The 27,486-nt window shown below is 53.3% G+C and overlaps 2 protein-coding genes across 9 annotated transcripts in view; one reads left to right on the forward strand and one right to left on the reverse strand.

Moving 5' to 3' along the window:
- The first annotated feature begins 519 nt into the window (after positions 1–519).
- On the forward strand, positions 520–21,480 carry ETNK2 (ethanolamine kinase 2). Of its 7 annotated transcripts, none has more exons than XM_024250564.3 (8): positions 520–984; positions 2,610–2,869; positions 5,805–5,927; positions 11,088–11,230; positions 12,422–12,505; positions 15,277–15,422; positions 17,970–18,043; positions 20,287–21,480. In XM_024250564.3, the coding sequence occupies exons 1-8, from the start codon at positions 727–729 to the stop codon at positions 20,357–20,359; spliced, it is 1,161 nt and encodes a 386-aa protein (XP_024106332.2). In that variant the 5' UTR covers positions 520–726; the 3' UTR covers positions 20,360–21,480. The 7 variants fall into 7 exon arrangements, 6 of the variants coding, with proteins under 6 accessions (XP_024106332.2, XP_054378559.1, XP_024106331.2 ...); XM_024250563.3 differs by having other exon boundaries at positions 534–984; positions 17,864–18,043; positions 20,287–20,462; XR_008510530.2 differs by lacking the exons at positions 17,970–18,043; positions 20,287–21,480 and adding an exon at positions 14,405–14,520 and having other exon boundaries at positions 534–984.
- Positions 21,384–27,486, reverse strand: part of SOX13 (SRY-box transcription factor 13) — a 58,437-nt gene continuing 52,334 nt past the window's right edge. For both annotated transcript variants that reach the window (XM_009239030.4, XM_009239022.4), the window contains exon 14: positions 21,384–26,682. In XM_009239030.4, the coding sequence (XP_009237305.1) occupies positions 26,406–26,682 (277 nt within the window). In that variant the 3' untranslated portion in view covers positions 21,384–26,405. The remainder of the gene's footprint in view (positions 26,683–27,486) is intronic.

Genomic DNA, 27,486 nt, shown 5'->3' on the forward strand with positions numbered 1-27,486 from the left:
CACCCCAACGCTATCACCCAATGTCCCCTCTTCATGCAGTGTGTTTCTGTCGGGGATGGGAGATTGCCTGGGTGGAGAGGGGGGGGCTCTCTGCAGGGAAGGACCGTTGAGATGCAGCAGGGGCCGCCCCTGCAGAGCCATTTCCCGGGGTCCGGGGACTGGGGGCAGGGAGCAGGGGCACAGAGGGGCGAACCCAAGCTGACGTCGTGGGAGCAGCGGATCTCTCTATTCCAGGATGAGGTAGGGGCGCAGGACGAGCCCTCCCCCGCCTCCACCCCAGGCTACCGGGAGAGAGCTGGAGTCTCGCGGCCTCGGAGGCCGGGAAGCCAGCCCCGGCGGGGACCCGGGCGGGGCGGAGCCAGCGGAGGCCCCACCCCCGGCGTCACCGGCCCCCAGGGGGGCGTCGCCCCCACCCCGCGCTCCAGGTAGCGGCGGCCGCAGCTGCCGGCGGTGGCTGGCTGAGCTCCCCAGCGGCCCGCGGGCCGGGGCGGGGGCGGGCCGGGGGCGTTCCCGCGGGCCGCCGCCCGTGATGTCACAATCGCGGCGGGCCGCGGCGCTCCGGGGTCGGCGGTGGGCGGCGGGCCGCGAGCGGGCGATCGAAGCGGGCAGCTCGCGCCTGAGTCATGGACTTCCCCTGGCCCCTCCTCTACCACTCCCACTCCCTCGCCGGGCCCCCCCGCCGGGGCTAGCGTCTGCCGCGGCTCCGAGGGGGTGGGGCTGCTGGGAATGGCTGTGCCCCCTTCGGCCCCTCAGCCGCGCGCGTCCTTTCACCTGAGGAGGCACACGCCTTGCCCGCAGTGCTCATGGGGCATGGAGGAGAAGGCGGCGGCCAGCGCCGGCTGCCGGGAGCCGCCGGGCCCCCCGAGGGCCGCCGCCGTCGCGTACTTCGGCATTTCCGTGGACCCGGACGACATCCTTCCCGGGGCCCTGCGCCTCATCCAGGAGCTGCGGCCGCATTGGAAACCCGAGCAAGTTCGGACCAAGGTAGCGGAGTGGGCGCGGGGCCGAGGATGGGGTCCTGCCAGGGCTGCCAGGGGGATGCGGGGACCCAGTCCTCGCATCCTTCCGGGTGTCGGTCCCAGGGGTGCGCGGCTGCTGCGCAAGAAAGGTTTGGAACGTGGTTTGTGTACGGATTGATTTCGTCCCTACCAAAACTAGGCTCACACCTCCCTCGGCCCTGCACACGCCCCCCTCCTCCCGGGGCTCTTAGGCACGCCTGGTGGCCACCTGCCCACTGTCGGCATGCTGCGTGTGCGGGCCGCACCCCCTGTCGCTGCGTGCTGGTGCCCCTCGCTGACCAGAAGCGCGTACCCAGCCAGCTCTGAAACCTGAGGAGGCGGGAACTTTTAAGAGACCCCCCACCCCCAAGCCATACACGCATATATTGCTGCCCCTTCTCCACCCCATGGTGGGAGCAAATCCTCCAGGCTCTGAGCTCCCCCTGTGGGTCCCAGGAGCCACCCTGTGGAATTCCAGCTAGCACTCAGCTCCTCACCATCGCTGCAGGCTTGGGCTCAGCACCCCCACACAGGCCATCTTCCCCAGCCGCAGCTGGACACAGGTCCCAGGACACACCTGCGGGCAGAGCCACTCACTGAGCCTTAGGCTAACTCCCCAGCTGACTACCTCCAGCCCCGCTGTGGGCTGCCTGTGGAGGAAGGTGCCGAGTGGGGCGCTTGTAGCTTCTGCTGGAATGGTAGCGGCTCCATGCAGACAGGCATTCTGGGGTGGGGTGGGGGCAAAGTTGTGGGGAGGTTCTAAACCAAGTGTGGAGGCTGACACAACCCGCCCTGGGGATGGAGTAGCGTTTTCAAAATAAAAGGCCCAGTTTGGTATAAGACTGTCAAGGCATCAAGCAGGCCTGAGGTTAATTCCAGCACTGACCTAACGTGCTATCTGCCAGTCCCTCCCCTCTCCTGCCTCAGTTTCCCTACCTAGAATAGGTTCAGATGACCTCTAAGGCCCTCCCAGCCCTGTCACATTGTGCCCCATAAATTCCATGGTTCCTTTCTCCTTATCACCCTGCTGCCCAGAGAACCTTGCTCGCAGCCCAGTTGTCTCCTGTCTCTTCCGGTAAGGACCTCTGGCCACTAAAGTCCTGGGATGGGTGCCAACCTCAGTACCCTCCTTGTACCTCCGCCACTGGATGGGGCAAGGGGTAGAGCAGAGCCCACTGCCCGGCACAAGGTGAGAGGCAGCTGGTCAGGACATAGTGTTCTGGGCAACTCCCAGCCCTCCCCTGCCACATTCTGGTCCATGCTGTTTCTTTCCATACTGGGATGGAGGGTAAGGAGCAGGAGGAGGCGTCTACCTCCCAAGTAGCTGGAAATTTCTCCACTGCCAAATCCCATTCACTAGAGGCAGACCCAGGAGTGTGTGGGAGCTGAACCCAAGCTACCACTTTTTTCTTGAACTCTATAGAGACTGGAGACCCCCAAGATTGGGGACAGAGTGGAACATGAGTGACTGGGTTAAAGCACTGGGGGCTTGGGGTGGTTGTGCTCAGCATTCAAATGAGCACCTCCTGCTGGAGCTACAGAGCCCAGGAGAGAGACCAGAGAGATCCTGCCCCACCCACCCACCCACGCACTGTCCTCTCCCCATGCTAGCACTTCACGGATGGCATCACCAACAAGCTGGTGGCCTGCTATGTGGACGAGGACATGCAGGACTGCGTGCTGGTCCGGGTGTATGGGGAGCGGACGGAGCTGCTGGTGGACCGGGAGAATGAGGTCAGAAACTTCCAGCTGCTGCGAGCACACAGCTGTGCCCCCAAACTCTACTGCACCTTCCAGAATGGGCTGTGCTATGAGTACATGCAGGGTGTGGCCCTGGGGCCTGAGCACATCCGTGAGCCCCGGCTTTTCAGGTGAGGAGGGTGCCAGGGCCTCTGTCTCTACTATTCTTCAGGCCTTGGGCTTGGAAATCCTTGACATGTGGGGTCCATGGTGGAGAGTTGTAAGATCTGTGAGTTCCCTGAAATTGCATGAAAAATGCATGTTTATATGCATTGCTCTGCAGAGAGGGGCTGTCACTTTCTGTAGATTTTAACTGGTGCCTGCTAGAAGGATGAGTTCTGAGGGAGGAAAGGAAGAATTATGATGAACATGGGAGCAGAGGACCTGGTTCCCTAAGTGCAGCAGAGATCTGCTTCCTGGCATCATGCCTCAAACCTCTGCCCACTCCAAGTCTGACCTGGAAACATCTCAGAGCCTTAGAAATGAAATCTGAGCCAGATCCCCAGGGCACTCAGGGTTTTCTACCTCTGTCTCTGTTTGTCAAGAAAAATGGGCCCTATCCAGGGTAAGCATGGTTTTACCAGCCCAGGGAGATGCTATCTCTTCTGCCAGTCTGAGCTCCCTCCCGGCTCCTTGACGAAGTGGGAACCCAGGTTTGGGGAACTGTCAAGGCCTCCTTTCAAAGGCTCACAAGAACCTGTGGCTCCTGGGGAGCCCCTCCCAGTAAATGCTTGGATGTGTAGGGCCCAGGAACTGGACTTTTCCTTCAAGCCCTGGGAATGCTGTGGAGCCTGGAAAGGGGGAGGACCAAAGAAGGACCCCTAGCATCTCCCTCTCCTCTGTGCCAGAACAAGGATGGCAAGCAGTGTCCTCCTTCCTCCAATGTCATGACCCACATGGAGGGCACTCAGACTTGAGTGAGGCCCAAGGCAGGCTGAGGTTTACTCCTGACACTGGGACAGTGGCGTGGGGGTCTGCCTAGGAGCCTTGGCATCTGCCCAGGCTGATCCAAGGGGAAGGAGGCCTTGCATACTGAGGGGAAGCAAGCCCACTTGGGGGTAGAGCAAGGAGCTTCTTTGCTTCCTCACCTGCCACCCACTTAACCCCAAATGCACCTGGCTCTGTTTGTGCATGCCTTCTGCAGAGACTTAGAAGAAGAGGATCTGAGAGCTCTTCCACCCCTATGCTCATAAGCGGCTGGTCAGGCGAGATATTTGAGTTGTGTATTGTAGCTGTGTGTGTGTGTGTGTGTGTGTGTGTGTCTTGAGGGTGTGAGAGGCATACAGACCTATGCAGGGGTGTTTGCAGGCTCCAGCTGAACAGTTCCAAAAAGACCCAGACTGGAGATGTAAAGTCAGAGCAGGGTGCAAGGGACCCTGTCCTGACTTCTGCCACTGCACTCCCCCCAGCTCTCCCTCAGTCTGGTGCATATAAGCTCAGATATTGTCAGGTCGTCACCACTTCTAGGATCCCTACACCTCTGTGTATCCGATGCTGTCACTCATCCTCTCACACAAACAATTACCATTGTCAAGAAGATTGAAGGTGGATTTAGGTTCCATAAGAAGAAGAACGTGACATATGGGGGAGAGCCCGAAATTGGGATAGGTGTAGGAGGTAGGCCCTTCCTTGATAATTTTCCCAGGATAGACCATCATCCCTCTGGGTGAAGGTGAATGTCTATGGGGAAGGCCTCCAGGAGCCACCCTCTACATGTTCCCTTGAACCCCACCCCCAACCTCGGCCTGCTGAGGCTTTGCAGCATGAAAATGCTGAGTGTTGAGGTTACTTTCATTGCTATTCCAGACAACAGGCCTATTGATATTCAAGAAAACGCTCTGTTCATGCTCTGTTCCGAATCTTCCTTTGGAAAGGGAAGGCCTGAGTCTCAGGTCTGTTTCCCTGCCTTGCCCAAACCCTGGTGGGTTCCCTTCTGCCCCAGGGCCTCTGGCCTCTGAAAGAAAGCACAGCCTTCCTCTCTCACTCACGAGGTTGCTGCCACGCCCCTTGTCTCCTCCACCCTTTAGGAGGTGGGAGCCTTGGGAGCTTCCAGAGGAACCCCAAAAGTGCTCTGTTATCCCAGTAGGGTATGGCCTGCCTCTTCCCAGGGCCTGGCAAGAGAAAGGATGTCCCTTGAACAGCTTGGTAACAAGATTTCAAACAGCCAATGCCTTTGTTGTCTTTCCCAGTGATTGTTATTCAAGCAACAGGCAGAGGCTGTATGTTGGAAGGAAGCTGAATGTTGGAGTCTTAGCAGACGGTTGGGGGGTGGGACAGCAGAAGGGAAGACTGGAAGAGGACTGGGAAGGCCCAGCTGGGACACAGGGCCTTGGGCGATGGGGTCTTTATCAAGGCCCTCCTTCTCTGACCGGTCAGTCTTCCATTCACCCCCACCTTCTCCCAGCAACCTTTCCTACCACCCGCTCCTCTCCTGAGACCTTGGATAATGTCCACAGGAGAACTTGAAAATAGAACGCTGGCTTGTTTTGCGTCCTTGGCACCCAGCCGCCAGCATCAACTCCCTATAGCAGAGGAAGGGGCTGCCCTGGGCCAGCCTGTTTCCCTCCCCACCTTGGCCAGGCTGATAAGAGGCGGGCATTTCTTCCCTGCCTGGCATCACCGCCCCCTGATCTCTTGGTGCAAAGTGACCTATGTTCACGTCCCCTGAGAGGATGGGTCAGAGTCCGGGGAGAGGAGGGCCAGCCCCGCCCCCATCCCCAGGTGCCCCTCTGTTCTCAGGAGTTGCTATGAGTACACTGGGGTAGGACAAGGCCACTGACCTGTGACCAACAGCCCCACTGCTCTGCCCTTCTGCTCCCTGAGGCAGCCCTAGCCTGGCACTGGAAAGGGAGCAGCCAGGCTAAGGTCTTAATTCATTTTCCTCTCTTCTGCTGAGACCTTCCTTCTGCAGGACCTGTGCTCCTAAGGGACTTGCAATCATCCCATCCCTGGCCCTCTGGCTAGTGCCCTGGTGGGCCTGGAGGGCCCCTATCTGGCCAGGAGGGAATGAGTGGGGAAGGCAATGTCCCAGCACTGATGCTCTACTCTTCCTGTTCCCTGCTGTAGGTTAATCGCCTTAGAAATGGCAAAGATTCATACTATCCACGCCAACGGCAGCCTGCCCAAGCCCACCCTCTGGCACAAGATGCACAATTATTTCACGCTTGTGAAGAACGAGATCAACCCCAGGTACAAAGATCTGGGAGGGTCCAAGGCTGCCTTATTATGATCTCCCTTCCCCATCCTTTTGGCTCCAGCCCACCCTGCTAGGAGGTTTAAGGGCTCAGGTCTCGGGGAGGAGGCTGGGGAGTTTCTCCTGCAGTCCCTTCAGTCCTAGTTGCTAAGCCTCTGTCTCCAAGCAGAGTTGGGCCCTCTGACTAAGGAGCTTAGATGGGCAGTTTTATACCCATGTGCTCATTTCTCCTTCACTCTCTGATTGTGGCAGAGACCAGGGTTGGGGACATTTCCCCATTTTACTTAGAGGATGCTGAAGCTCAGAGACTGAGCTTGGCCCAGTGTTATGGGGCTTGTAAGAGGCAGGGCTTCTGTCTCCCAGCCCAGGGCTCTTTCCACCTGCCTCACCTTCTGAACCATGAGCAGAGCAGGCCCGTCAGAATGAGGTGGGACTGAGTTTAGTGTCAGTCAGAAGAACTCATCAGCTGACAAGCCCTTGGGGACATCAAGGTTCCTGCTACTTCCCAAGACCCCTCTTGTCCCCATGTGCCTTTGGGGACCCTGCCCCCACCTTGCTCTGACTGACGGCTTGCTGCTTCCCTCACTGCTCTTCCCAGGAAAGGAGATAGACCACCCATCCTGACATTGCCTTTCCCTGATAAGACAGGGTTCCCTGAGTTTTCCCTTAAGAACTCTGACCAGCAACCTGAGAGTCCTCCAAGCCTTTAGACGCCTGACTCCCCAACACACCCTGAGTGCCAAGGAAAGGATGGAGGCCTGGAGGAAAGTATGCTGACTTGCCTTCCCTCCTCCAAAAAAAGGCAGTAGTGAGTCTCTGATTCCTTCACGCTCCCTGCTGGGTTTGGCCATCACCTGTGTTCCAAATGTTCCTGGGAGTAGGGTGCAGAAGAGGTTTGAGGTGAAGGGTGTGTCTTCCCTCTTCCAAGATGACAAGATAATAATTAACTCTATCCCCATTTTGAGTATGTCTCTGTCACACACATGCATGACTTTATCTGCATCATCCCATGCCATGCTTATCAAGCACTGCTTTGGGACTATTTGTCCAAGGTGGCCCAGGCCTGCCCTCTCTTTGACCATGTTCAGACCTTGTATGTCAAATATTCTCTTTGGGACAAGGACTTCCTTTTCCCTCAGGGTTAGAACAGTTTGTAGAGAACAGGTCCTTCCAACCCTTCAGCCTACAGCTGTTATTTGACAGGTGGTAAACAGAGGCCCAGGGAGGGGATGGAACCTGCCCAAGGTCGCTGATCAGTGGCAGCTTAGCAACTAGAGCCAGGCTTCTGGTGCTCAGACATAATCCTTGATACTGCAGCTTCCTCTGACTGTACTGTCACTGTGTGACCTTGGGGGTAACCTTACTAGGAGGGAGTAATCCCTGGAGAAGAGCTGGCCCAATCTCTTTGCTCTTGTCACACCTTTGAACCTTGGACAAACCAAGTTGCTTAACTTCTTTGAGCCTCTTTAGGGGATGATCCATGCCCTAAGCTGCCTGACTGCCCAAAAGCAGAACAATGATGAGCAATCATTTAGATGAGACCTGGAGCTCCAGGCATTGCCTAATAACCCTGAATTATTCAATCCTTCATTTCACAGACATTGATTGACTGGGATTTAAAACAATTTAAAAATGAATGTGACACTGGCCCTGCCCTCAAAGAGCTTAAGAGCCATCTAGGTACACAGGACATGCCCATGCACAGCTGCAAAATAAGGCAGGGTGTGTAATGTATGCTGGGGGTGGAAGAACCAGGGAAAGTTGTCTTGGCAGAGGTGGCATGGCAGAAATAAGCAGGGAGGCTACTCCAACTGGAGGAGATGGCTGGAGCAGGGTTTGCTCCTGAGTGATGAGTAGATGAGGTTGGCTGGAGCAGATCTTTGGGAGGACCTGGGAAGGGTTTGGGGCGGGGGTGGACTACAGAGTTGGAGCTAGGTGGTAAGGGGCCTTAAATGTCAGGCTAAGTAGCCAAGATTTAATTTAGCAAGTAGTGGGAAGTCATGAAGATGTTTGAGTCAGAGATTCAGGTCAGTAACCTGACCAGGACTGGGCTTTAGGAAGAAAATCCTCTAGCATCATAAGGGACAGATTGGTGGGGGAGGGTGGATTTGAGGTAGGAAGACCAGTTGGGAGTGATGTAATTAAGTGAACAAGATCTAGGACTAGGATTCCCAAACTTTGAGCATAAGATTCCCCTGAAGTGCCCAACTTTGGAGATCAATTGAGAGGTCTTGCATTTGCTCCCTAGGAAATGGCTTTTTTTTTTTTTTTTTTTTTTTGAGATGCATTCTCACTCTGTTGCCCAGGCTGGAGTCCAGTGGCATGATCTCAGCTCACCGTAACCTCTGCTTCCCAGGTTCAAGTGATTCTTCTGGCTCAGCCTCCCAAGTAGCTGGGATTACCGGTGCCCACCACCACGCCCGGCTAATTTTTGTATTTTTAGTAGGGACAGGGTTTTGCCATGTTGGCCAGGCTGGTCTCAAACTCCTGGCCTCAAGTGATCTGCCTGCCACAGCCTCTTAAAGTGCTAGGATTACAGGTGTAAGCCACTGCGCCCGGCCAGGAAGCTACATTTTGATAGGCACCCCAGGTGATTCAGAGGCAAGTGATTGAGGAACATTGCCCTAGGGCAACTTGAGGTGGCAGATGGAGAACAGGATGTGTCGGACACCTGTGGAAATAGATTTAGTAGCCTTGGTGTTGGATCCATGCCCTAAGCTGCCTGAGCCCTAAGCTGACATGGATGTGTCCAGAGTGGCTGGGAGAACGTGGGGCGGATAACTGGGTTGGGGCATCACAAGGAGATATGGTGGGTGGATTGGTGGGAGGGCAAAGTGTGAAACCAGTAAGCTCAAATGCTTAGAAAGAGCCCTGTGGGGAGAAAGTACTCTTGCCTGACCAGATCTTGACAGCAGAGTAGAAACTGACCAGGCAGTAGTCCCGATATCAGGAGGAACCCCAAGTCTTCCCTGCAGAGACCTCCAGCCCCTTCCTTCCCCTCCTGCTGGCCCTGGGGCGGAGGAGCAGGAGGAGCAGTTTTTCCTGGGCAGTATTTCTGGGATGTGGTGGTGGTTACTCTTCTGCCGATCCCACAGCCTTGAAAGAGCCCTGTGGTAGTGGGACTGAAGGTAGCAAAGCTGGCAATGTTTCAAGTGCTCAGGGGAGGGAAGCACAGCAGGGAGGGAGGCCCCGGGGAGATAGAAGGCCGGGATTGTTCCCACAGTAACCATCTGCGTGGCCTTGGGGTGGGCAGGGTGGGGTTCAGACTGAGGTCAGGGACAGAGCAGCAGGCATCTTGGATGTCAGAGCCATGTTTTTCAGGCCAGGACCTGAGCAAACCAAAGGAACCCTCCTAATTCTTCTCTTTTGATGGTCTCAGTCCAAGAAAAAAAAAAAAAAAGGAATCTTAAAAGGTAGCTTCTTAAGGAGAGCCAGGACTGAAACACATCTTACACAGACCTGTCGGCACAGATAAACTCCAGGAAGCATGGGGGAGGCCTCCCCCATATCACCTCTCCCAGCAGACTCCCTGGACTCAGAGAGGCCTTTGCAGAGCCTCTGAGGGGCACCCAGGCCAATTAGGAGATTCCATTTGATTTGGATCCTTGGATGGGCTGAGGACTGCTTTCCTTAGATGAAGAAGTAAAGGATCCAGTAGTGCAAGAGATATCTGGAGGCTGGGAGGGAGCCTCTTTCCTTCCTTGAGCCTCAGTTTCCCCATGGGGCTGGACTAGATAACCTCAGATCTTCTTGAGCTTTGACCTTCTCAAAGCCTGGAAGGGACCCTGTCCTCTCTTCCTTCTCCAGAAGGGGCAGAGGAGTGCCTCAGTCGCTGAATACTCTTTCTCATGTTCTGGCCCCTGGGCTGAGTGAGGGAGTGATAGGTCTGTCCTGTGGGAACGTGAGAGAGGGCCGGTCTCATTCTCATCCTTCTCTATGTGCTCTTGCTACCCTGGACAGAGAAACACAAACAGGTGACACAGGAATGGAGATAAAAGCCCAGCCTCCTCCCCTCTGCCCATTGGTGGTTCTAGGTTTTTTAAGGACTGTGATAAGCGTTTGGCCTTTTCAGTGTACACAGACCTGTGTGCCTCCTGGGGACCAAAGTTCAGAGCACGCGAGCACAGTAGACCCTCATCAGACTTCCACATGGCCTCTGATAACTTGATTGATTGGCTGATTTCTTCATTCCTCAACATGTGTTTCTTTCAGCAGAAATGGCTGCTGAGTGCTTGGGATGGGGGTGGGGCAGCAGGAGAGGTTGACCCATGCATCTTTGTTCATGCCCCCAGGTTGCACTTGCATGATCTGGCAGGGGTTTTGGACAAGGGAACACTTACTCATAACTCAAGGTAGAAGGGACGAGTCACTGGGGAGCCACAAAGCAAGCATGTTCTCATTGAAGGCTTTAATGTTCCTTTGACAGTGTAGGAGTGAGCTAAAGAAGCTCTTGGTTTGCTTTCTCATGTGAGCCAGTGGTCTGTTTGTGAGATGAGAGGTTAGACCAGACCGTCTCTCTGATCCCTTCTACCTGTGACATGGTCAGCTGCTGGGGTGAGAGGGAGGTGCATACCAGGACGTACCTCTGCCTCCTCAAGAGAGCTCCATTGCTCCAGCTCTCTGAGCCAGTAGTGCCAGGGCACTACTCTTCCTCCCAGGGAGGATCTCTGTGGGAGTCAGCTCGACTTAGGGAGCTGCACCTCCTCCTGGGGAGTTTTCCCAGCATCCTAAGATCAGGTCTGTTTTGCATCTCTCCCCACTGCTCCTGTTGCCCTTGTTCTTAGTCTGGAATCCCCAACTCTGGACACTCGTTCTCACCTGCCTTGTCCTTTCCCTGTGTCTCCTTCCTTATCCTCCTGTCCCTTTCACAAAGTAGCAGGGATGCCCTCAGTCAGTGACTTTTATGCTCTGCCTCATGCTTTTATGCCCATGTCTTTATCGGCTTCCTAGCATAACCAGAGGAGTCAGAAGGACAGGATGCCTCACTGCCATTTTACAGATGATAAAAGTGAGGGTCTAAGAGATTGGCCATTTTTCCAAGGCCCCCTGCAGTAAGACAGAGGGAGTGAGGAGGCTCGAACTCAGGGCTCTTGAGGCCAAGCACCTGCTATCTATCAGCCCTCCCTTCACTGGCTACCTTTTTTGCCACTGCCCAGCCTTTCTGCAGATGTCCCTAAGGTAGAGGTGTTGGAACGGGAGCTGGCCTGGCTGAAGGAGCATCTGTCCCAGCTGGAGTCCCCTGTGGTGTTTTGTCACAATGACCTGCTCTGCAAGAATATCATCTATGACAGTACCAAAGGTATGGCTTCTCTGGCCCCGGGGCAGCAGCAGGGTTTTGGTTGGTTGGTTAGCTGGCTTCACGGAGCTGTTCTTCCGGCTGGCACTTGGACAAGCAAAAGTTAGATCTGGATTTAGGTCTTAAGTTAATTTGTAGGAGGGAAGCGGGAAAGGAAATAAAAAATTCCCACTTTGAAAAGTCTGTGCCAAGGGCCAGGCTCAGTGGCTCATGCCTATAATCCCAGCAGTTTGGGAGGCCACATGTGGATTACTTAAGCCCAGGAATTCAAGACCAGCCCAGCCAATGTGGTGAGACCCTGTCTCTACAAAAAAAATACACAAAACTTTTCCTGGTATGGTGGTACATGCCTATAGTCCTAGCTCCTCGGGAGGCTGAGGCAGGAGGATCACTTGAGCCTGGGAGGCGGAGGTTGCAGTGAGCTATGATGGAGCCACTACACTCCAGCCTGGGCAACAGAGCAAGACCCTATTAAAAAAAAAAAAAGTCTGGCCAGGTGCAGTGGCTCATGCCTATAATCCCAGCACTTTGGGAGGCTAAGGTGGGTGGATCATGAGGTCAGGAGTTCAAGACCAGCCTGGCCAATATGGTGAAACCCCGTCTCTACTAAAAATACAAAAATTAGCTGGGCATGGTGGTGTGCACCTGTAATCCTAGCTACTCAGGAGGCTGAGGCAGGAGAATCGCTTGAACCAGGAGGCAGAGGTTGCAGTGAGTCGAGATCATGCCACTGTACTCCAGCCTGGGCAACAGAGTGAGACTGTGTCTCAAAAAAAAAGATAAACAAAAAAAAATCTGTGCCAAGAAAGAGAGAGAGAACGAACACCTCCTGGTGTTGCTGATGAGGGCATCACCCCAGGGTGTATTAATACTTAGCTTTATTCCTGATCCTTAGCCATGCTGAGGACAGCTGTCTTTAGATAAGGAGAGCCTGAAGATCCAGCTGTGTGAGAGGGACACTGGGAGCTGGGAAGGGCAGATGGATGGATGGATGGATGGATGGATGGATGGATGGATGGATGGATGGATGGATGGAAGTAGCTTGGAAGACTGCTGCAGCGATGGGGTTGGGCAGGGTTGCTGCAGAGGCCAGCATCACTCAGTGGGTGCATCCCAGAGGTCTGTGGAAGCTTGACGAGGCTCTGTTGCCAGATCTCCTGGGCCAACTCTCATCGACTCTCCTCTACTTCATAGGTCACGTGCGGTTCATTGACTATGAATATGCTGGCTACAACTACCAAGCTTTTGACATTGGCAACCATTTCAATGAGTTTGCAGGTGAGAGGGGCATTTCTAGTCATGTGCTTTGTAGCGGTGTTTCAGTCAATGACTGACCGCATGTAGATGGTGGTCCTATGAGATTACTGTATATTTACGGTAATAGGTACCATATTTTTACTGTACCTTTTCTATGTTTAGATACATAAATACTTAGCATTGTATTACAGTTACCTACAGTATTCAGTACAGTAACATACTGTACAGGTTTGTAGCCCAGGAGCAACAGGCTATACCATGCAGCCTAGGTGTGTAGTAGGCTATCCCATCTAGGTTTGTGTAAGTACACTCCGATGATCACACAAAATCACCCGATGGTGCATTTCTCAGAAGGTATCCCTGTCATTAGGCAATACAGGACTATATCTGACCAATGTTCAAAGCACCCTCTTTAGGATGGGGACCAGGATCAGGGTATGGGGAGGGCCAGAGGTGGTTCTGTACTTCGAGGGTAGAGGCTAGATAGCTCTTGTCCTCCAAAATATCACAGCTTAACGGGTTAAGGCACAGCCTGCTTTTAGAGAGTTCCAAGTCTCATTGGAGGAAGCAGGACTCACATACACAGAGCAGACCTCTCCTAGCCCATATGGCACTTTGGTAACTCAGCTTGGTACGTGAATTAGAAAAAGACCCCTTCTTCCGGGTAGACCCAGCTTAGACGATTGCTGCAGCTTGGCTAGCATAGCACAGGATGACTTCAGCCTCCACTCCTTTGTCCAAGCTCCTTTATACCCAGTACAACTGGCGCAATTGTACATGGGGGCCTTACATGCAGATAAGGAGCAAAACAAGCTACAAGTAGCTGTTTGCCTGGTGACCTGATGAGAATCATCTAAGTAGGATCTAAGTACGTGCTATGTAATTTGACTCCCTAAGTTCAGTTTCTGGCTTTGCTGCTTACTGGCTGTGTGACCCTTGGGCAGTTTATTTGCCTTCTCTGTGCCCCTATAAAATGGAGATGATGATAGTACCCACCTCATAGTGTTGATATGAGACACACACACACATATGTATGACATATACTAAGCATTGTATTGGTATTTGCTGCTGTGATTAGACTGGGAAGCTTTCCGGGAGTGGGGATGGAAGAGGCAGGATAGGGGGGTGATTCCTAGGGGTAGGCAGGTGTTCTATAAAGGCATAGTATGCACAATGGAACCATTTGTGTAAAGGAAGCAGGGCAGGTTTTTCCAGCTTGAGGGCTTAATTAGATGGAACCGAGGAGGCAACTCACATGGATGGAGCTGGACACTGGGGCTGGAGAGCTGTCCCCAGACTAGCACAGTAAGGTGTTCACATGATGGGGCCAGGCCCTGTGGCTCAGGTTAGAGAGGCATGCCCAGGCCAACTGGAGAGCCACTCTCCAGCCCCATCAGGCCAATTGTGTTCCTTCTGGACCCTAGGTGATCAATCTGTCAAGCAATGATTGTACCTGAGAGTACACCTAGGAACCCCCAGGGTGATGGAGCCTCTGCTGGGCAGAGCAGCTGAGCCTCGAGGTGTGGCATGGAGCAGAGGCTGGCACCAGCAGGGCCCTGGGTCTGGAAATGCTTGGCTGCCAGGCCCACTGGCCTTTCCACAAGGGATAATTCTTAAGCATTTTAAGTCCTCCTTGCCCACAGCACAGAGCAAAGTCCAACTGGGATTTCTCCAAAGGGGTAGATTGCAGCCTGCTCCCAAGTTGAGAATGGAGGAGGAAGAACCTAGCCTGGGGGAAGGAAGAAAGCTAGGGAGATCCAGACCTAGGAAGAGGGGCCTTATGGGTGCACAGGAGTGAGGAAGACACAGTTCTGGGCATTGGGAGATGAGAGTTCCAGCCCTGACTCTGCCTCTAACCACCATATGACCTTGGGTGCATTTCTTCTCCTCTCTGGGCCTCCGTTTCTACATCTGTTCCAGGAGATTCTTTTCTAGCCACGCTCCTGGAGCCTCAGGAGACTGCGTATGTTTCTCCAGGGATATAAAGGAAGCTTGAGAAGGACAAGAAGAAGAGGAAGGAGGGAACCCTAGAGAAGGTGGCCCAGTCCTGGTCCTCCTGTCTTAAACCACTTCTTTCTGTACCAGCTCTGAAGCTGTGGTTTCTTCTACCATGCCCAGGATGAGGCTGGTGGTACTGGGCTGGCAGCTGGAGGGCTATGGTGGGGCTGGAAGAAACCAGAGCCAACTGATCCATGGGTTCCCAGCCTGGCTACACATCAGAGCCAACTGGGGAACTGGACTGGGGTGGGGGTGTCCTCCAGGTGATGTTTTTAAGTAGCCAGCTTAACACCAGGAAGCCATGTTTCATATCCCTACATGAAGTCCGGCTCCCTCATTTGATAAATGAAGAAATTTCGGCCAGTGATAGAAGAGAGTTCCCTTAAGGCTAACAAGGTTAGCATAAGACCTAGGGCTAGTAATGCTTATCCAGTGCTTTTAACTGAGGGCCTCCTGTGCACCGTCATTTTTGTGCAGAGGTTGGGAGAGACAGTGGTGCTGTCTTGAGGGGTTCCTGTCACTCCCAGGACAGTGTCTTGCCCCTTAACCAGTCTACCTCTCTCTGCTTTCCTCAATCCCACAGAAGCAGTGCTCCTAGCTGGGTTGGGGTAGACGCCACACTAGCTGAGTTTAGTAATCAAAGAAGCTGCCTTCTCAGGGCCGCCTCCTTGGGCACAGCCCCACAGATCAAAGGAGAAGGGAGTTTGAGGGGAGAAGGGAACACCTACTGAGCTTGAGGAGACCCTAGGTGGGCCCATCTCCGAGCAACTTTGTCTGGCCTGCCTCCCCATCAGGCGTGAATGAGGTGGATTACTGCCTGTACCCGGCGCGGGAGACCCAGCTGCAGTGGCTGCACTACTACCTGCAGGCACAAAAGGGGATGGCCGTGACCCCCAGGGAGGTGCAAAGGCTCTACGTGCAAGTCAACAAGTTTGCCCTGGTGAGTGCCTTATGACTAGGGCTGGGGCAGGAAAGGAGGAGTCAGCAGGAGGGACTGGTGACCCACCTAGCCTCCTACCCAGAGCCCAGGGTCAGGTGAGAGCCTGGGGACACCCGTCCCCGGCTCCTGACCCCACCCTAGAGGTGAAGCCTGGGAAGAGCCATCTTAGGCAGCCCTTAATACTTGATGCCCTGTTCCCTGCTCCCCAAGCCCCACCAAGTCTAGGCTCTCTCCTTTCTAGAGAAATACTTCCAAGAAATATCCTAGCTTCCTGTGTTAGCAATTCCCTTGTTTGAATAAGTAGTTCTTTCTACTGCCTAACCTCAGCCCTTCATGCTGCAGTTAAATTCATCCGTATATAAGTATATATACTTTTTTTTTTTTTGAGGCAGAGTCCCACTCTTGTTGCCCAGGCTGGAGTGCAATGGTGCTATCTCGGCTCACTGCAACCTCTGCCTCTCAGGTTCAAGCCATTTTCCTGCCTTCAGCCTCCCAAGTAGCTGGGATTACAGGCAGGTACCACCACACCCAGCTAGTCTTTTTTGTATTTTTAGTAGAGACGGGGTTTCACAATGTTGGCCAGGCTCATCTTGAACTCCTGACCTCAGGTGATTCGCCCGCCTCTGCCTCCCAAAGTGTTGGGATTATAGGAGTGAACTACTGCGCCCGGCATATATATATATATATATATATATATACATACTTTTTTTGAGACAGGGTCTCGCTCTGTCATCCAGGCTAGAGCACAGTGACACAATCATACAATCATAGCTCACTCCCAGGCTCAAGCGATCCTCCCACCTCAGCCTCCTGAGTAGCTAGGATTACAGGTGTGTGCCACCACACCTCGCTAATTTCTTTAAACTTTTTGTAGAGATCGGGTATTGCTGTTGCCCAGGCTGGTCTTTAACTCCTGGCCTCAAATGATCCTCCCACCTCAGCCTCCTGAGTAGCTAAGGTTATAGGTGTGAGCTACCATGCCTGGCTATATGTGTGTGTGTGTGTGTGTGTGTATGTGTATATATATATACATATATATATATATATATATATTTTTTACCTTTAGAGAAGATACAGAATATCAAGCTCTAATCCTTTGTAACTACCTCCACTGACTCAGAACTCTAAGTAAGCTTTTCCCAACAGGCTCTTCCTGCTCAAATGACTGTGTTGTCAGTTCTCAATTTTGAATGCCCCTTATCCAAGATACCTGGTTCATGCCAGGTCTCCACTGGTGTGTGCCCAGGGATTACTAATGTCAGCTTGCATAAGTAAGAAGACAAGTCAGCTGCCTTCAATTTCACAGTACAGAAGAGAGCTAAATACAATCTTTACTTTTCTGTAATTTCGGATTCCCTATTCTGTTTTCCTCACTGGCACAAAACTGAGTCTACATTAGGTTCTTCCTCCTCAGTCTTAAGACTTTAAGACCTTAAGAACAAGCCTTCCTCTTGCTAAGTTTTTTAGTGATCATTCATATGTGCTAGCTTATCTATGCCCCTTTTAAGGAATGGAAAGGAAATAAAGTGGAGGGAGGTACTTTGTAGCCAACCCCTGAGTGAGGAGGATTCTGGGATGGGGTGGGAATGGGACGGGAGAGCCACAAGGGTTGGGGGACTCACATGGGAAAGTGATGGCATCACTAGTGTTTGTTCAGGGTTAGACGGGAACTGCAGCTCCCTGGCTTTATTTTATTTTTTTACTTTTATTTTAGATTCAGAGGTACACATGCAGGTTTGTTATACAGATAACCTGCCTGTCACCGGGGTTGGTGTACAGATTGTTTCATCACCCAGGTAATAAGCATAGTGTGTGAAAGGTAGTTTTTTGATCCTCACCCTCCTCCCATCCAATCCCTGGCTTCTTGAGCCTGAGGTGACCTGGGCCTGGTGGGTACCTCTAGCCACAAGGAGAGCACGGTTTGATGCTTAGCAAATGCCCAGACTTGGGGGATTCTTGTTTCCATATCTAGGTTCATTTTCCAACCCAACCAGCCTCCCAGTAGGAGAGGGAAAAGGGAGTGGAGGAGGTTAGGGTAGGGATCTTCCAGCAGACACGTGGCCAGGGCACTGCTGCCCATCACTCTTCCTTCCCTGCACCTTCCTGAGAGGCACCAGCCCCCCACTGGCCATTAAGCCTAACCTCTGGCTTAGGGGTTCATCTTGGCCTGGATCCCACGTTGGCCTTGAAGACTCCAAGAGATTTCCCTGGGTAGGGAAGAGACCAGAGGTGGAGTGTGGGTCCTGCTTAGGTTGTGGGAACCCCCCAAAATTCCTCACTGCTGACTACCTGCCTTAGGGTTGGTAAACATTAGGGCCTTGGTAGAACTGGCTCTGCCCACCTTTCTCTAGCAGGAGTGGAGGCTCCAAATGCTGTGCAGTGACTTGGCCTCCAGAATTTCCCCAGCTTGTGCTAGGGAGACCCCACCACATCTCTTCCAGGGTTCTAGCTGTGTGTCTTCCACAATGACTGCATCCCTCCAGTGCTGTAGAGTCGGAAACAGGCATGGGGAGATTGCCAGGCTGACCCTCTCTGGTCTGTTTCCAGGCGTCTCACTTCTTCTGGGCTCTCTGGGCCCTCATCCAGAACCAGTACTCCACCATCAACTTTGATTTCCTCAGGTGAGTGTGGGGGTGATGATGGGATGTGGAGAAAAGGGAACCTTGGTTGAGCCCAGGGTGTGGGCAAAGGACAGCCCAGGCAGAATGCCCAGAGTCCACTCCCCTGCTCTGCTGTCTCACCCCCATTCCAGCTCATCTCCAGCGGGGCCGCTATCCCCAGGGGATGCCAGGAAAGTACCACTCTGAAAAGAGAAGTGTCACATCCTCCCTGTTCCTCGTAGGAGGTGTGCTAGTCCCCACCAAATCCTACTGCCTACTCCACTCCCCACCCTGCTTCCAGCGCACCTATCCACAGAGCCTGGTGGTGGATGGAATCGTTGAAAATCAGTCTGAACGACTGTAGGTCTTACCCTTATTTTACAGCAGAGAGGACAGAGGTCCAGAGAGCAGAAGTGACTGCTGAAGCCATGCAGTAGTTAAGGGTTTACCATGCTGCCTTCTGGTTGGGCAACAGACCCAGCTACTCCTTCAGTAGCTAGCCGCTGCTTGCGTATCGATGATTAAGGGAGTCCCCGTCCTGTGAGGTTCCTATGTCCCTAAGGCCAGGAATCATTTCTCCCTCCATTCTGGTCCAGGGCCTTGCCCTTCTCCTCCTCACCCACCTTCAGCTGAAAGGGAATCACTACCCTGGTTTCAAAGTGTTCCCAACTATTAGAGAAATGCAAATGAAAAGCATGGTGAGGCCGGGCGCGGTGGCTTACGCCTGTAATCCCAGCACTTTGGGAGGCTGAGGCGGGTGGATCATGAGCTCAGGAGATCAAGACCATCCTGACTAACATGGTGAAACCCCATCTCTACTAAAAATACAAAAAATTACCTGGGCGTGGTGGCAGGTGCCTGTAGTCCCAGCTACTTGGGAGGCTGAGGCAGGAGAATGGCGTGAACCCGGGAGGCGGAGCTTGCAGTGAGCCAAGATAGCGCCACTGCATTCCAGCCTGGGCAACAGAGCGAGACTCCGTCTCAAAATAAAATAAAATAATTAAAAAATTAAATTAAATTAAAAAAAAAAAGCAAAGCATGGTGAGATGTTGCTTCACACCCATTAGGATGGCTGCTATTAAAAAACAGAAAATAATAATTGTTGGTAAGGATGTGCAGGAATTGGAACCTTTCTGCACCATTGGTGGGAATGTAAAATGGTGAGCTACTATGGAAAACAGTAGGGTGGTTCCTCAAAAAATAAAAATGTAACTACCGTGTGATCCAGCAATCTCATTTCTCGGTGGGTAGCCAAAATAATTGAAAGCAAACTCTCAAAGAAACATTTATATACCTACGTTCATGGCAACATTATTCTTGGCACAGTAGCCAAGAGATGGAAGCAACCCAGATGTCTGTCAACAGATGAATGAATGAATAAAATATGGTCTATACATACAATAGAATATTATTCAGCCTTAAAAACGAAGGATATCTTGTCACTTGCTACAACGTGGATGAATCTTGAGGACATTACGCTAAATAAGCCAGTCACAAAAAGACACATATGGTTCTATAAGAGATAACTAAAGTAGTCAAATCCATAGAAACCAAGTAGAATTGTTGCCAGGGGGTGGGGAGAGGGAGCAATGGGGAGTATTGCTTAATAGGTCTAGTTTCGGTTGTCCAAAAGGAAAAAGTTGTAGATATTCATTTGCATAGCAATGTGAATATACTTAACAATATAGAACTGTGAAAACAAAACTCCAAACAAGCATGTTTGTGGAAGGTTTTCTCTAGTCTGATCTAAGAAGAAAAAAAATGTAGTTGAAGTTAAAAAAAAAAATAGGCTGGGCACGGCGGCTCATGCCTGTAATCCCAGTACTTTGGGAGGCCATGGCAGGCAGATTGCTTGAGCTCAGGAGGTCGAGATTAGCCTGGGCAACATGGTGAAACCCTGTCTCTACAAAAAATACAAAAATTAGCCAGGTGTGGTGGCGTGCACCTATAATCCCAGCTATTCTGGAGACTGAGTGGGAGGATCATCAGAGCCCGGGAGGCAGAGGTTGCAGTGAGCCAAGATCATGCCATTGCACTCCAGCCTGGGTGACAGATCCAGACCCTGTCTCAAAATAAATAAATATTAAAAATTTTAAAAAGAAGCAAAAGAAATAATAATACTAATCAGTCTGGGTTGGGGTTGATCTGCTCAGACTTAGATAGGCCTAGAGCCACTGAGAAACTTTTCTCATGGTGTGAGCACCCCCAACAGGGCCCACCTGGCTTTCTTCCTCACACCCAGCTTCCTTCTGTCTTCCCCACAGGTACGCAGTGATCCGATTCAACCAGTACTTCAAGGTGAAGCCTCAAGTGTCAGCCTTGGAGATGCCAAAGTGACCAGCCACCGCATCCCTCCCCTACCCATCTGTCTGGCCAGACCTGTTCTCCAGAGCTCAATTCTGCACTCTGGGATCCACACCCTTGGACAAGGTGGGAGAGGGGACACGTGGGTGTCCAGGGAGAAGGCTCTGTCCCTGCTGCCAGACCCCAGTGGTTGCCACTGAAGACCTCATTCTCCTGTCTGGAGGGGCTGATAGGACCCCCTTCTGGGGGTCCCCTTCACCCCACCAGGCTTTGGAGGAAGTGCCTGCAGCCAGGTCCTGAACCATAACCACCCCTGGGAAACACATCATTCCCAGCCTCAGGCCCTGCTGGAATTGGGGCTGCCTTATATGTGTGTTTACCCCTTCCTGGCCTGGGGAAGGAGGCGGGGAGGGCTCCTTTCTACCTCCAGTGCCCTGAGCCTCCAGTCCGTCTCCCCCTGCATGCCCCACGTGGGAGGTGCTGTGCTCCAAACCAGCATCACACCAACTCTGACACATGGATGTACCTATCTTGGTGATGGGTGGGGGCCAAGAATTGAGCATGACATCTTCCCCAGCAGCCACCTCCTCTGAGATCCCTCACCTTCTCCAAACCAGATCCAATCAAACCTCAGCCCGAGGAAACATGCTCCCCAACGTGCTCTCCTGTGCTTCTGTTTTGTCCCCCTGCTGGGGGGACAGGAGAGGGAGTGGTGAGGCCCTGGGCCTCCAGAGTCTGGCTCTGCTTTATGCTGTGGCTTAGCCGGAGGGGACGTGGACAAGGGCAAGGTGGCCAAAACCAGAACCAGCAGTCTCCTGCCTTGTTCCCTCCCTGGCCCTCAGGCCCTCCTTCCAGGGATGTCTCTCCAGCTCTACTTTATGTCCTGAAGCTGACCCAAGGTCTTCCTATCTGGAATGACTAGTGTGAGCCAAGAGGATGGGGTGGGGGCCAGGGCCCCCCAGGGCCCAGTGTGGGAGAGCCTGGGCAGGATCCCATCAGAAAGGTGCTGACTAAACTGGTTGCCCAGACACTCAACAGCCTCCACCTCCTTTCTGCCCTCACAGCTCCTGGGGCCTTCCTGGCTCTGTCCCAGAAAGTGATTCATTTGTAAATTATCATGGTTTTCTTTCTGCATTAAAATGCTCATTTCCGGACTGCTGTGTCTTGAGTGACAATGGTGAGGAACTGACCCCTGCACGGGGGCTGAGGAGTGCTATAACCCCTCCTGATATCCCCCCTCCACCTGGGCTTCATGCTGAAGTCAAGGTAGCCGCCTGCACACATCCTCCTGTGCACCTAGCTCCGAAAGCTCTGGGCAGGGCCCCCTATTTCTCTCACTCAGCTTCTGTGCCTTTGGCTCTCTTAGTAGAACCTACCAGTTAAACCCAGTAAAGCACTGCTTAGAGGGAACTAGGCTGTGGATTACAAGGACTTTGGTTGACCCAGGAGATGAACCAGTGACATTCTAAATAGAAGTGCTCAGGACATCTTCCTTTGTCATGTCTGGCTCCCAGCTGTCAGTGGGGTGGGGAAGGGGCTGCTCTGCCTGAGAACAGGCAGGAGTGATTTCTGGAACCAATCCATCACTTTTTCAGAAGGCCAGAAGGAAGAGCAGAAACTCAAAGATGAGAAGGGGGCACCCCTCTTAGCAGCCCAGTCACTCCAGCTATACTTCCCAGGCTGTACACCGGGCAGCAGCTGCTCCAGGACTGCCCCCCCGCCAGTAAGTGCCCAGTGCCCTTAGGGGCAGCAGAGGCAACAGCAGCAGCAGCCTGCCAGGTGGACTCTGGTTGTTTGGCTTTTGCCTGCAAAAAGCACCCTGGTGCCATGGCAACCACTGGACCTGGCACTTGCAGCTGGAGCCTTCAAGGTCATGGTGATCCAGCATAACCAGGCCCTCCATGGGCAGCAGCCTCGGGGGGTGCCAGTGGGGGGACACGGGCGAAAGAGGTGCCCAGGCATAGGGATGGTGCCAGGACTGGGCAGGTAGGGGCCCCCTGGGGTCACCTGTGGGGTCAGGTGATCACAGACACTACCTGTCTGGACTAAATAGCAGTGTCCTCCCTCCTTGTTCCTCTCCGAGCCACCTCTGGAATTGAGGGCAGAATTAACACTGTGAAGCCAGCTTTGTTTCCAGCCTCCTGGGTCTTGATGCTGTTGCGCTGGAGACAAGTGTTGCAGTGGTGAGTAGGGAATGGCTGGGACAGAGCCCCCCCCGGGTATCGTCCTGTGCCCCTAAGGCCCTGGCCACCATCATCTGTATAGGAAGGAATTAACAGCAGGCATCATCCCACTGCTGCCTCTGAGAAAGCATACTCATTCCCCCACTCCTCCAGGGGAGTGAGCCCGTGTGGTGACAGGGAACACTAACCCTGCCCCTCAAAGTCTGGGAGTTCCGCCTTGGCTCCTTTCACTGCCACCCCAGGCTAACCAGCACTCCTGTTCTCCTGGCTGAGCACCAGGCCTGGGAGCCTCCCAGTGATCCGGGCTCCACCCCCTCGGGCCCCTTCCAGGACTCTTAGCAAAGAGCTCTAGTTAAAGGACACCTGGGCACATTCACCTTCCCAACGGGCTCTGCCCCTCGGTCTCTGCCGGAGACGCACGGAGGGGACGAACTTGTGGCCCAGCTTTCCTGGTAATGACCACAGCACTCTGCTCCTGGCCTCTGCAACCACCTGGCCCCATCCTGCCTCTCATGGGACAGGGGGTGGGGCTCCAGGACCCGCTACTGTGTCTCAGCAGATGGAATAAGGCAGGCAAGACAAGAGGACTTGAGGGAGGGAAGAGGAACTCAGGACCGACAGGTGGGAATGAGCTAGGCTGCGAGAGTCCTGAGACTGGCAGGACCTGGTTTGGACGAGTGGAGGAGGGAGGAGGCCGGGGGCCGAGGGGGAGGGCGGAGGGCGGAGGGCGGAGGGCGGAGAGCGGAGAGCGGAGGGCGGGAGGGCCGAGGGCCGGAGGGCCGAGGGCAGAGGGGAGTAGGAGGTGCAATGGGCAGCTCTCTATCGTGACCACCAGGGGGCAGGCGCCGCCGCCAGCTCCTCCTCCCACCTCTGCCTGCATCTTTTCCAGACATGGCGTGGAGAGGGCAAAGGAGAGGAGGCTCTGAGAACCCGGGCTGGGGAAAAAGCCAGCCAGCATTCAGGACCCTCCCCAGACCAAATGGCTGGGCCCTTAATTCTTGGGCAGTCTCCATTGCACACCCTCCCAACTTTCTGGTCCTAGAATCAACCACACCTACCCTCTCTCACCACTACCCTCTCCAATCTAGAAATCCCTCCACCAGTACTCAAGAGCTTGAGGACTTGAGTTGGAAAGTTCACTCTTCTTTGTGGAAAAGGTGTTCTTTATGTCAAGACAGTCTTGAACCTCATCCAGGAGCTCAAGTTCTGCCTCATGAATTTTGTGGAATACTACACTTTGCCCACCCGGCAGCTTTGGAGAAAGCAATCTTGTCCTTTCTGTCCAACTCTGTCTTTTCTAGAGGAAACATGCCTGACCCTTCTGACTATTCCTCTAAGGACAGTGTCCACCAGGATCCCTCCTGTGCTCCTCCATGTGGGGTGCCTGCTTCAGGGCCCCTCCATTGTGAGACTTCCCTAGTGAGGGGACGAGAAAGGGCACGGTACCCCTGGGACTAGGTCTGTGTGGGGTACACTGGACCCATCACCTCCCCTGTTGTGAACACAAGCCTCTATTAATCCAGCCCAAGTCCAACTCTTCCACAAGAACTGCCATTCGGTTTTGCTGTCCCCACTCTATACTGATGGGATCAATTTTTCACCACAAGATATGTCTCTCTAGAGCCTGGTTAATATGCATTTTTGAGGTGTTTCAGTCTGTCATCCGGCCCTTGCAGGCCTATTACTTCTCCTAATGTGATAACTAGGTCTGAAGTGTTCACTCAAATCATGTGTCATGGATAGAGAGCCCTGAAGCATTAACATTAGAGACCCTGCTTCATTAATTAGCATCGTAGGGTCCTCAGATGGGCTTCAGGGTAAACCTTTGTGGGCCCTTTTCTAGCAAAAGGATCCATAGCTTTCATTAGAGTCTCAAAGGGCTCCTTCTCTGAATGATAAGAACCAGGTATAAGGTTTGATCTTGTCAGATGAGGACAATGAGGCCCCAAAGGAGAGACCTGGCTCCCACTCCCCAACCCCAGCCATGTGGCCAGTTCTAGGGACACCCCGAGCTTCCTGACTCCTATTACAGTGCTCTTACTACTGCCTTCTTTCTTAGGATCCGGGTGGCCTCACCTCGTCAAGGTAGGGGCATTCAGCGTGGGCTCTGTGGAGGGCATGTGTCACTCACAGGCTTGGCCTGGGATTCCCTTGCATTAAGCCGATTCCTCTGAGGCCCCAGGCCTGAAGCTCCTGCAGGCTGCCACCAGGGGACAGTGGTGCCCAGGCTGGTGGCATATTTGGGAATTCTGGACTTAGGCCAGCCTCCCTCCTCCCCTGCACAAGGGCCAGATTCTGAAATGATGCCTTTATTATGTCATCAGAAAACAAAAAAATCCCCCGAGTGTAAACAGGAGAAATGTGCTGGTTAAGTTACTCATCATTATCTTATTATTAACAAAATAAAGCACTATCTATGTTTACCATCATAAAAAAAGAAACAGCCTGGAGAGAAGTGGGGGCTTTGAGGATGGAGAGAAGATGGGGGCAGACACAGACTCCACATCTGGCCCTGTGGGATTTGGGGTTCCCATACTGATCCAAGGGCTGTTTAGATCTTTAGAGTTAGGTGACAATGGGATTTGATTTCCTTAGGGAACAAACTTTGTGAAACTGATCAGAGGCTGAGATCGAGTCCCTAGTATAGAGTGGGGGAGGGGAAGGCAGGCAGGTGAGGGGCAGGGCTGGGTGGGAGAGGCTGAAGCCCAGGAGTCTTCTCAACCTCTTCCAAGAATGGGGAGCCCCCCACCTGTGCTCATGAGGGAGGAATAAAGACCAGCTGCCATGGACAGCCCCTCTCCAGGGCCTCTGACGCTGGCAGGAAGGGGAGCACCATCAATCCTCCTGTCCCAACTCCCTGGTGGGATCAGGTTGGGACCAGGGGCGGGGGCACCAGGACAAAGCCCCTTGGAGGCCGAGGCACATTCCCATGCTGATCAGAGCTAAAAATGGCTCCGTGGGAACCGACTGGCAGAGCCAGAGACGGAGTGAAGGGGCGGGCAGGAGGAGGTCAGGAAGGCTGATGAGCCCAGGGCGGACCAGGGGCCTACACAGACCCAGAGAATCCAGAGGGCACAGGGGGCAAAGGACAGACACCAAGAAAGAGAGAAACAGAGGGCCTTGCAGAGAGACGAGGACAGAGAGAGACAGAAGTGCACACAACGACACACAGAACCTGAGACACCCAGACTGACAAAGAGGTAGCAATTTGGGGACAAAGAGAAGCACAGAAAGAGGCCCCCAGAGAAGCAGGAGTGGCATCGAGAGACACACCCACAGGAACTCAGCAACAGTGCCTGGCACGTAGTGGGCACTCAATAAATATCTTGTGCAGTGAATGAACAGATGAAACACACACACGTGCATGCGCACACATACAGCAGCCAGAGGCACAATAGGCTTGGCAGAGATGAAAACAGCAAGGGACAGCCAGACCCTTTTGCACAAAGTGCAAAGCGATCCTGGTGATAGACGAGCAGTCTGGGGGAGTGTGGGAGGGGTGTTGGTCCCACAGTGGCTGGTCCAGCCAGGACAAGAATGGAAACAAAGCATGTGACCCCAGGGAGACAGGTTGGTAGATGCCATACCCCAGGTGGAGAGACCTGCAGGAGAGGAGAGTCATACAGTGTCCCCTGGCCATGAGCCCTAAAGGCTGAGATGCTCAGCCAGCTCAGCCCATGGCCATATTGCAGTTCCTGCCCACCCAGGCCAACAGCTCCTCAGGAAGGGAGGGCGCCTCTCCCCTCATGAATGTATCTGCAAGTGCACAGCTTTGCCCATCTCTGGGGCACGAACAAGTCCAAGTACCAACATTGTCTTAGGTTGGCTGGCTGTGCCCATCGGGTTGGGACGAGGTCTTCACCAGAGGAGAAGGGGCCGGGCCCACCCAGCCGGGATCAGTCCGTGAGCACCACCAACTCCCCATCGCTCTTCTCTTCGCCCTCCGAGTCCTCATCCTCGCTGTACCGGTACATCTCACCATCAGCCACTGAGTGCCTGTCATCTGTGCCCTCACCCTCCTCTCTGAGGCTGCAGGTGTTGACGATCACAGGCATGTTGGGGTCCAGGCTACGAGGGACATAGTGCTCCACCAGTGGCTGTGCCAGTGGCATGCCTGCTGCCCGAGGGTACAGGACATCCGAGGAGCTCATCTGCACCTGGCCAGCCTGCGGGCTGTGGGGCAGAGAAGGGGCACGGTGATGGATGCACACTTGATTCAACCCCAAACCCATCTCCCCTCCAGGCCTCCTCAGAGCGTGCACTCCCACTCCACACACTCTTGGCTGTGACTTATATACCCTGCCCCCAGTCTGCTTTCTGATGGCCAAATTCACTGGCACCTACAACCCTGCAGATGACCTGCAGACCGAGGGCCATAGATGTGTTCAACAGATAATATTCTTGAAGGATCATGTGTGAATCCAGTTTTTAGAACTTGTATATTTTATGTTTTGTTTACTTATATTTAGAGACAGGGTCATGCTCTGTCACCCATGCTGGAGAACAGTGGTGCAATCACAGCTGACTGCAGCGTCAGCCTCCCAGGCTCAAGTGATCCTCCTGCCTCAGCCTCCTGAGTAGCTGGGACTACAGGTGTGTACCACCACACCTGGCTAATTTTATTTAAAGGTGAGGTTTCACTATGTTGCCCAGGCTGGTCTCAAACTCCTGAGCTCAAGGGATCCTCCTGCCTCAGCCTCCCAAAGTGTTGGCATTACAGGTGTGTGTCACCATACCAGGCAGAAATTGTATATTTTAAATGCCCTGGGAGATGTCCTGTTTAAAGGAACAGACTAGGGTGCTTGCTTTAGTCAAGTCAGGAACCTTTCTGTGTGATAAATACTTTGATTTCTAGCACCTCTGAATTTCTATTGAGTTCATTGGCAGTGGGATCTACAGGTACTTTCTCCAGGTCCATGTGGCCAGTCCTCCAGTCACATTCCTACATCCTCAGCCACTGAGTGTTCACTGCAGTCA

Source organism: Pongo abelii, chromosome 1 (assembly GCF_028885655.2).
Source record: "Pongo abelii isolate AG06213 chromosome 1, NHGRI_mPonAbe1-v2.0_pri, whole genome shotgun sequence".
NCBI classification, from domain to species: Eukaryota; Metazoa; Chordata; class Mammalia; order Primates; family Hominidae; genus Pongo; species Pongo abelii.

Excerpts from the sequence above, each read along its gene's own strand:
- ETNK2 (XM_054522566.2), top strand. The coding sequence starts at position 727 with ATGGCTGTGCCCCCTTCGGCCCCTCAGCCGCGCGCGTCCTTTCACCTG. Across the intron at positions 985-2,609 it reads CCGAGCAAGTTCGGACCAAG|CACTTCACGGATGGCATCAC; the intron begins GTAGCGGAGTGG and ends TCCCCATGCTAG. Across the intron at positions 5,928-11,087 it reads AAGAACGAGATCAACCCCAG|CCTTTCTGCAGATGTCCCTA; the intron begins GTACAAAGATCT and ends GCCACTGCCCAG.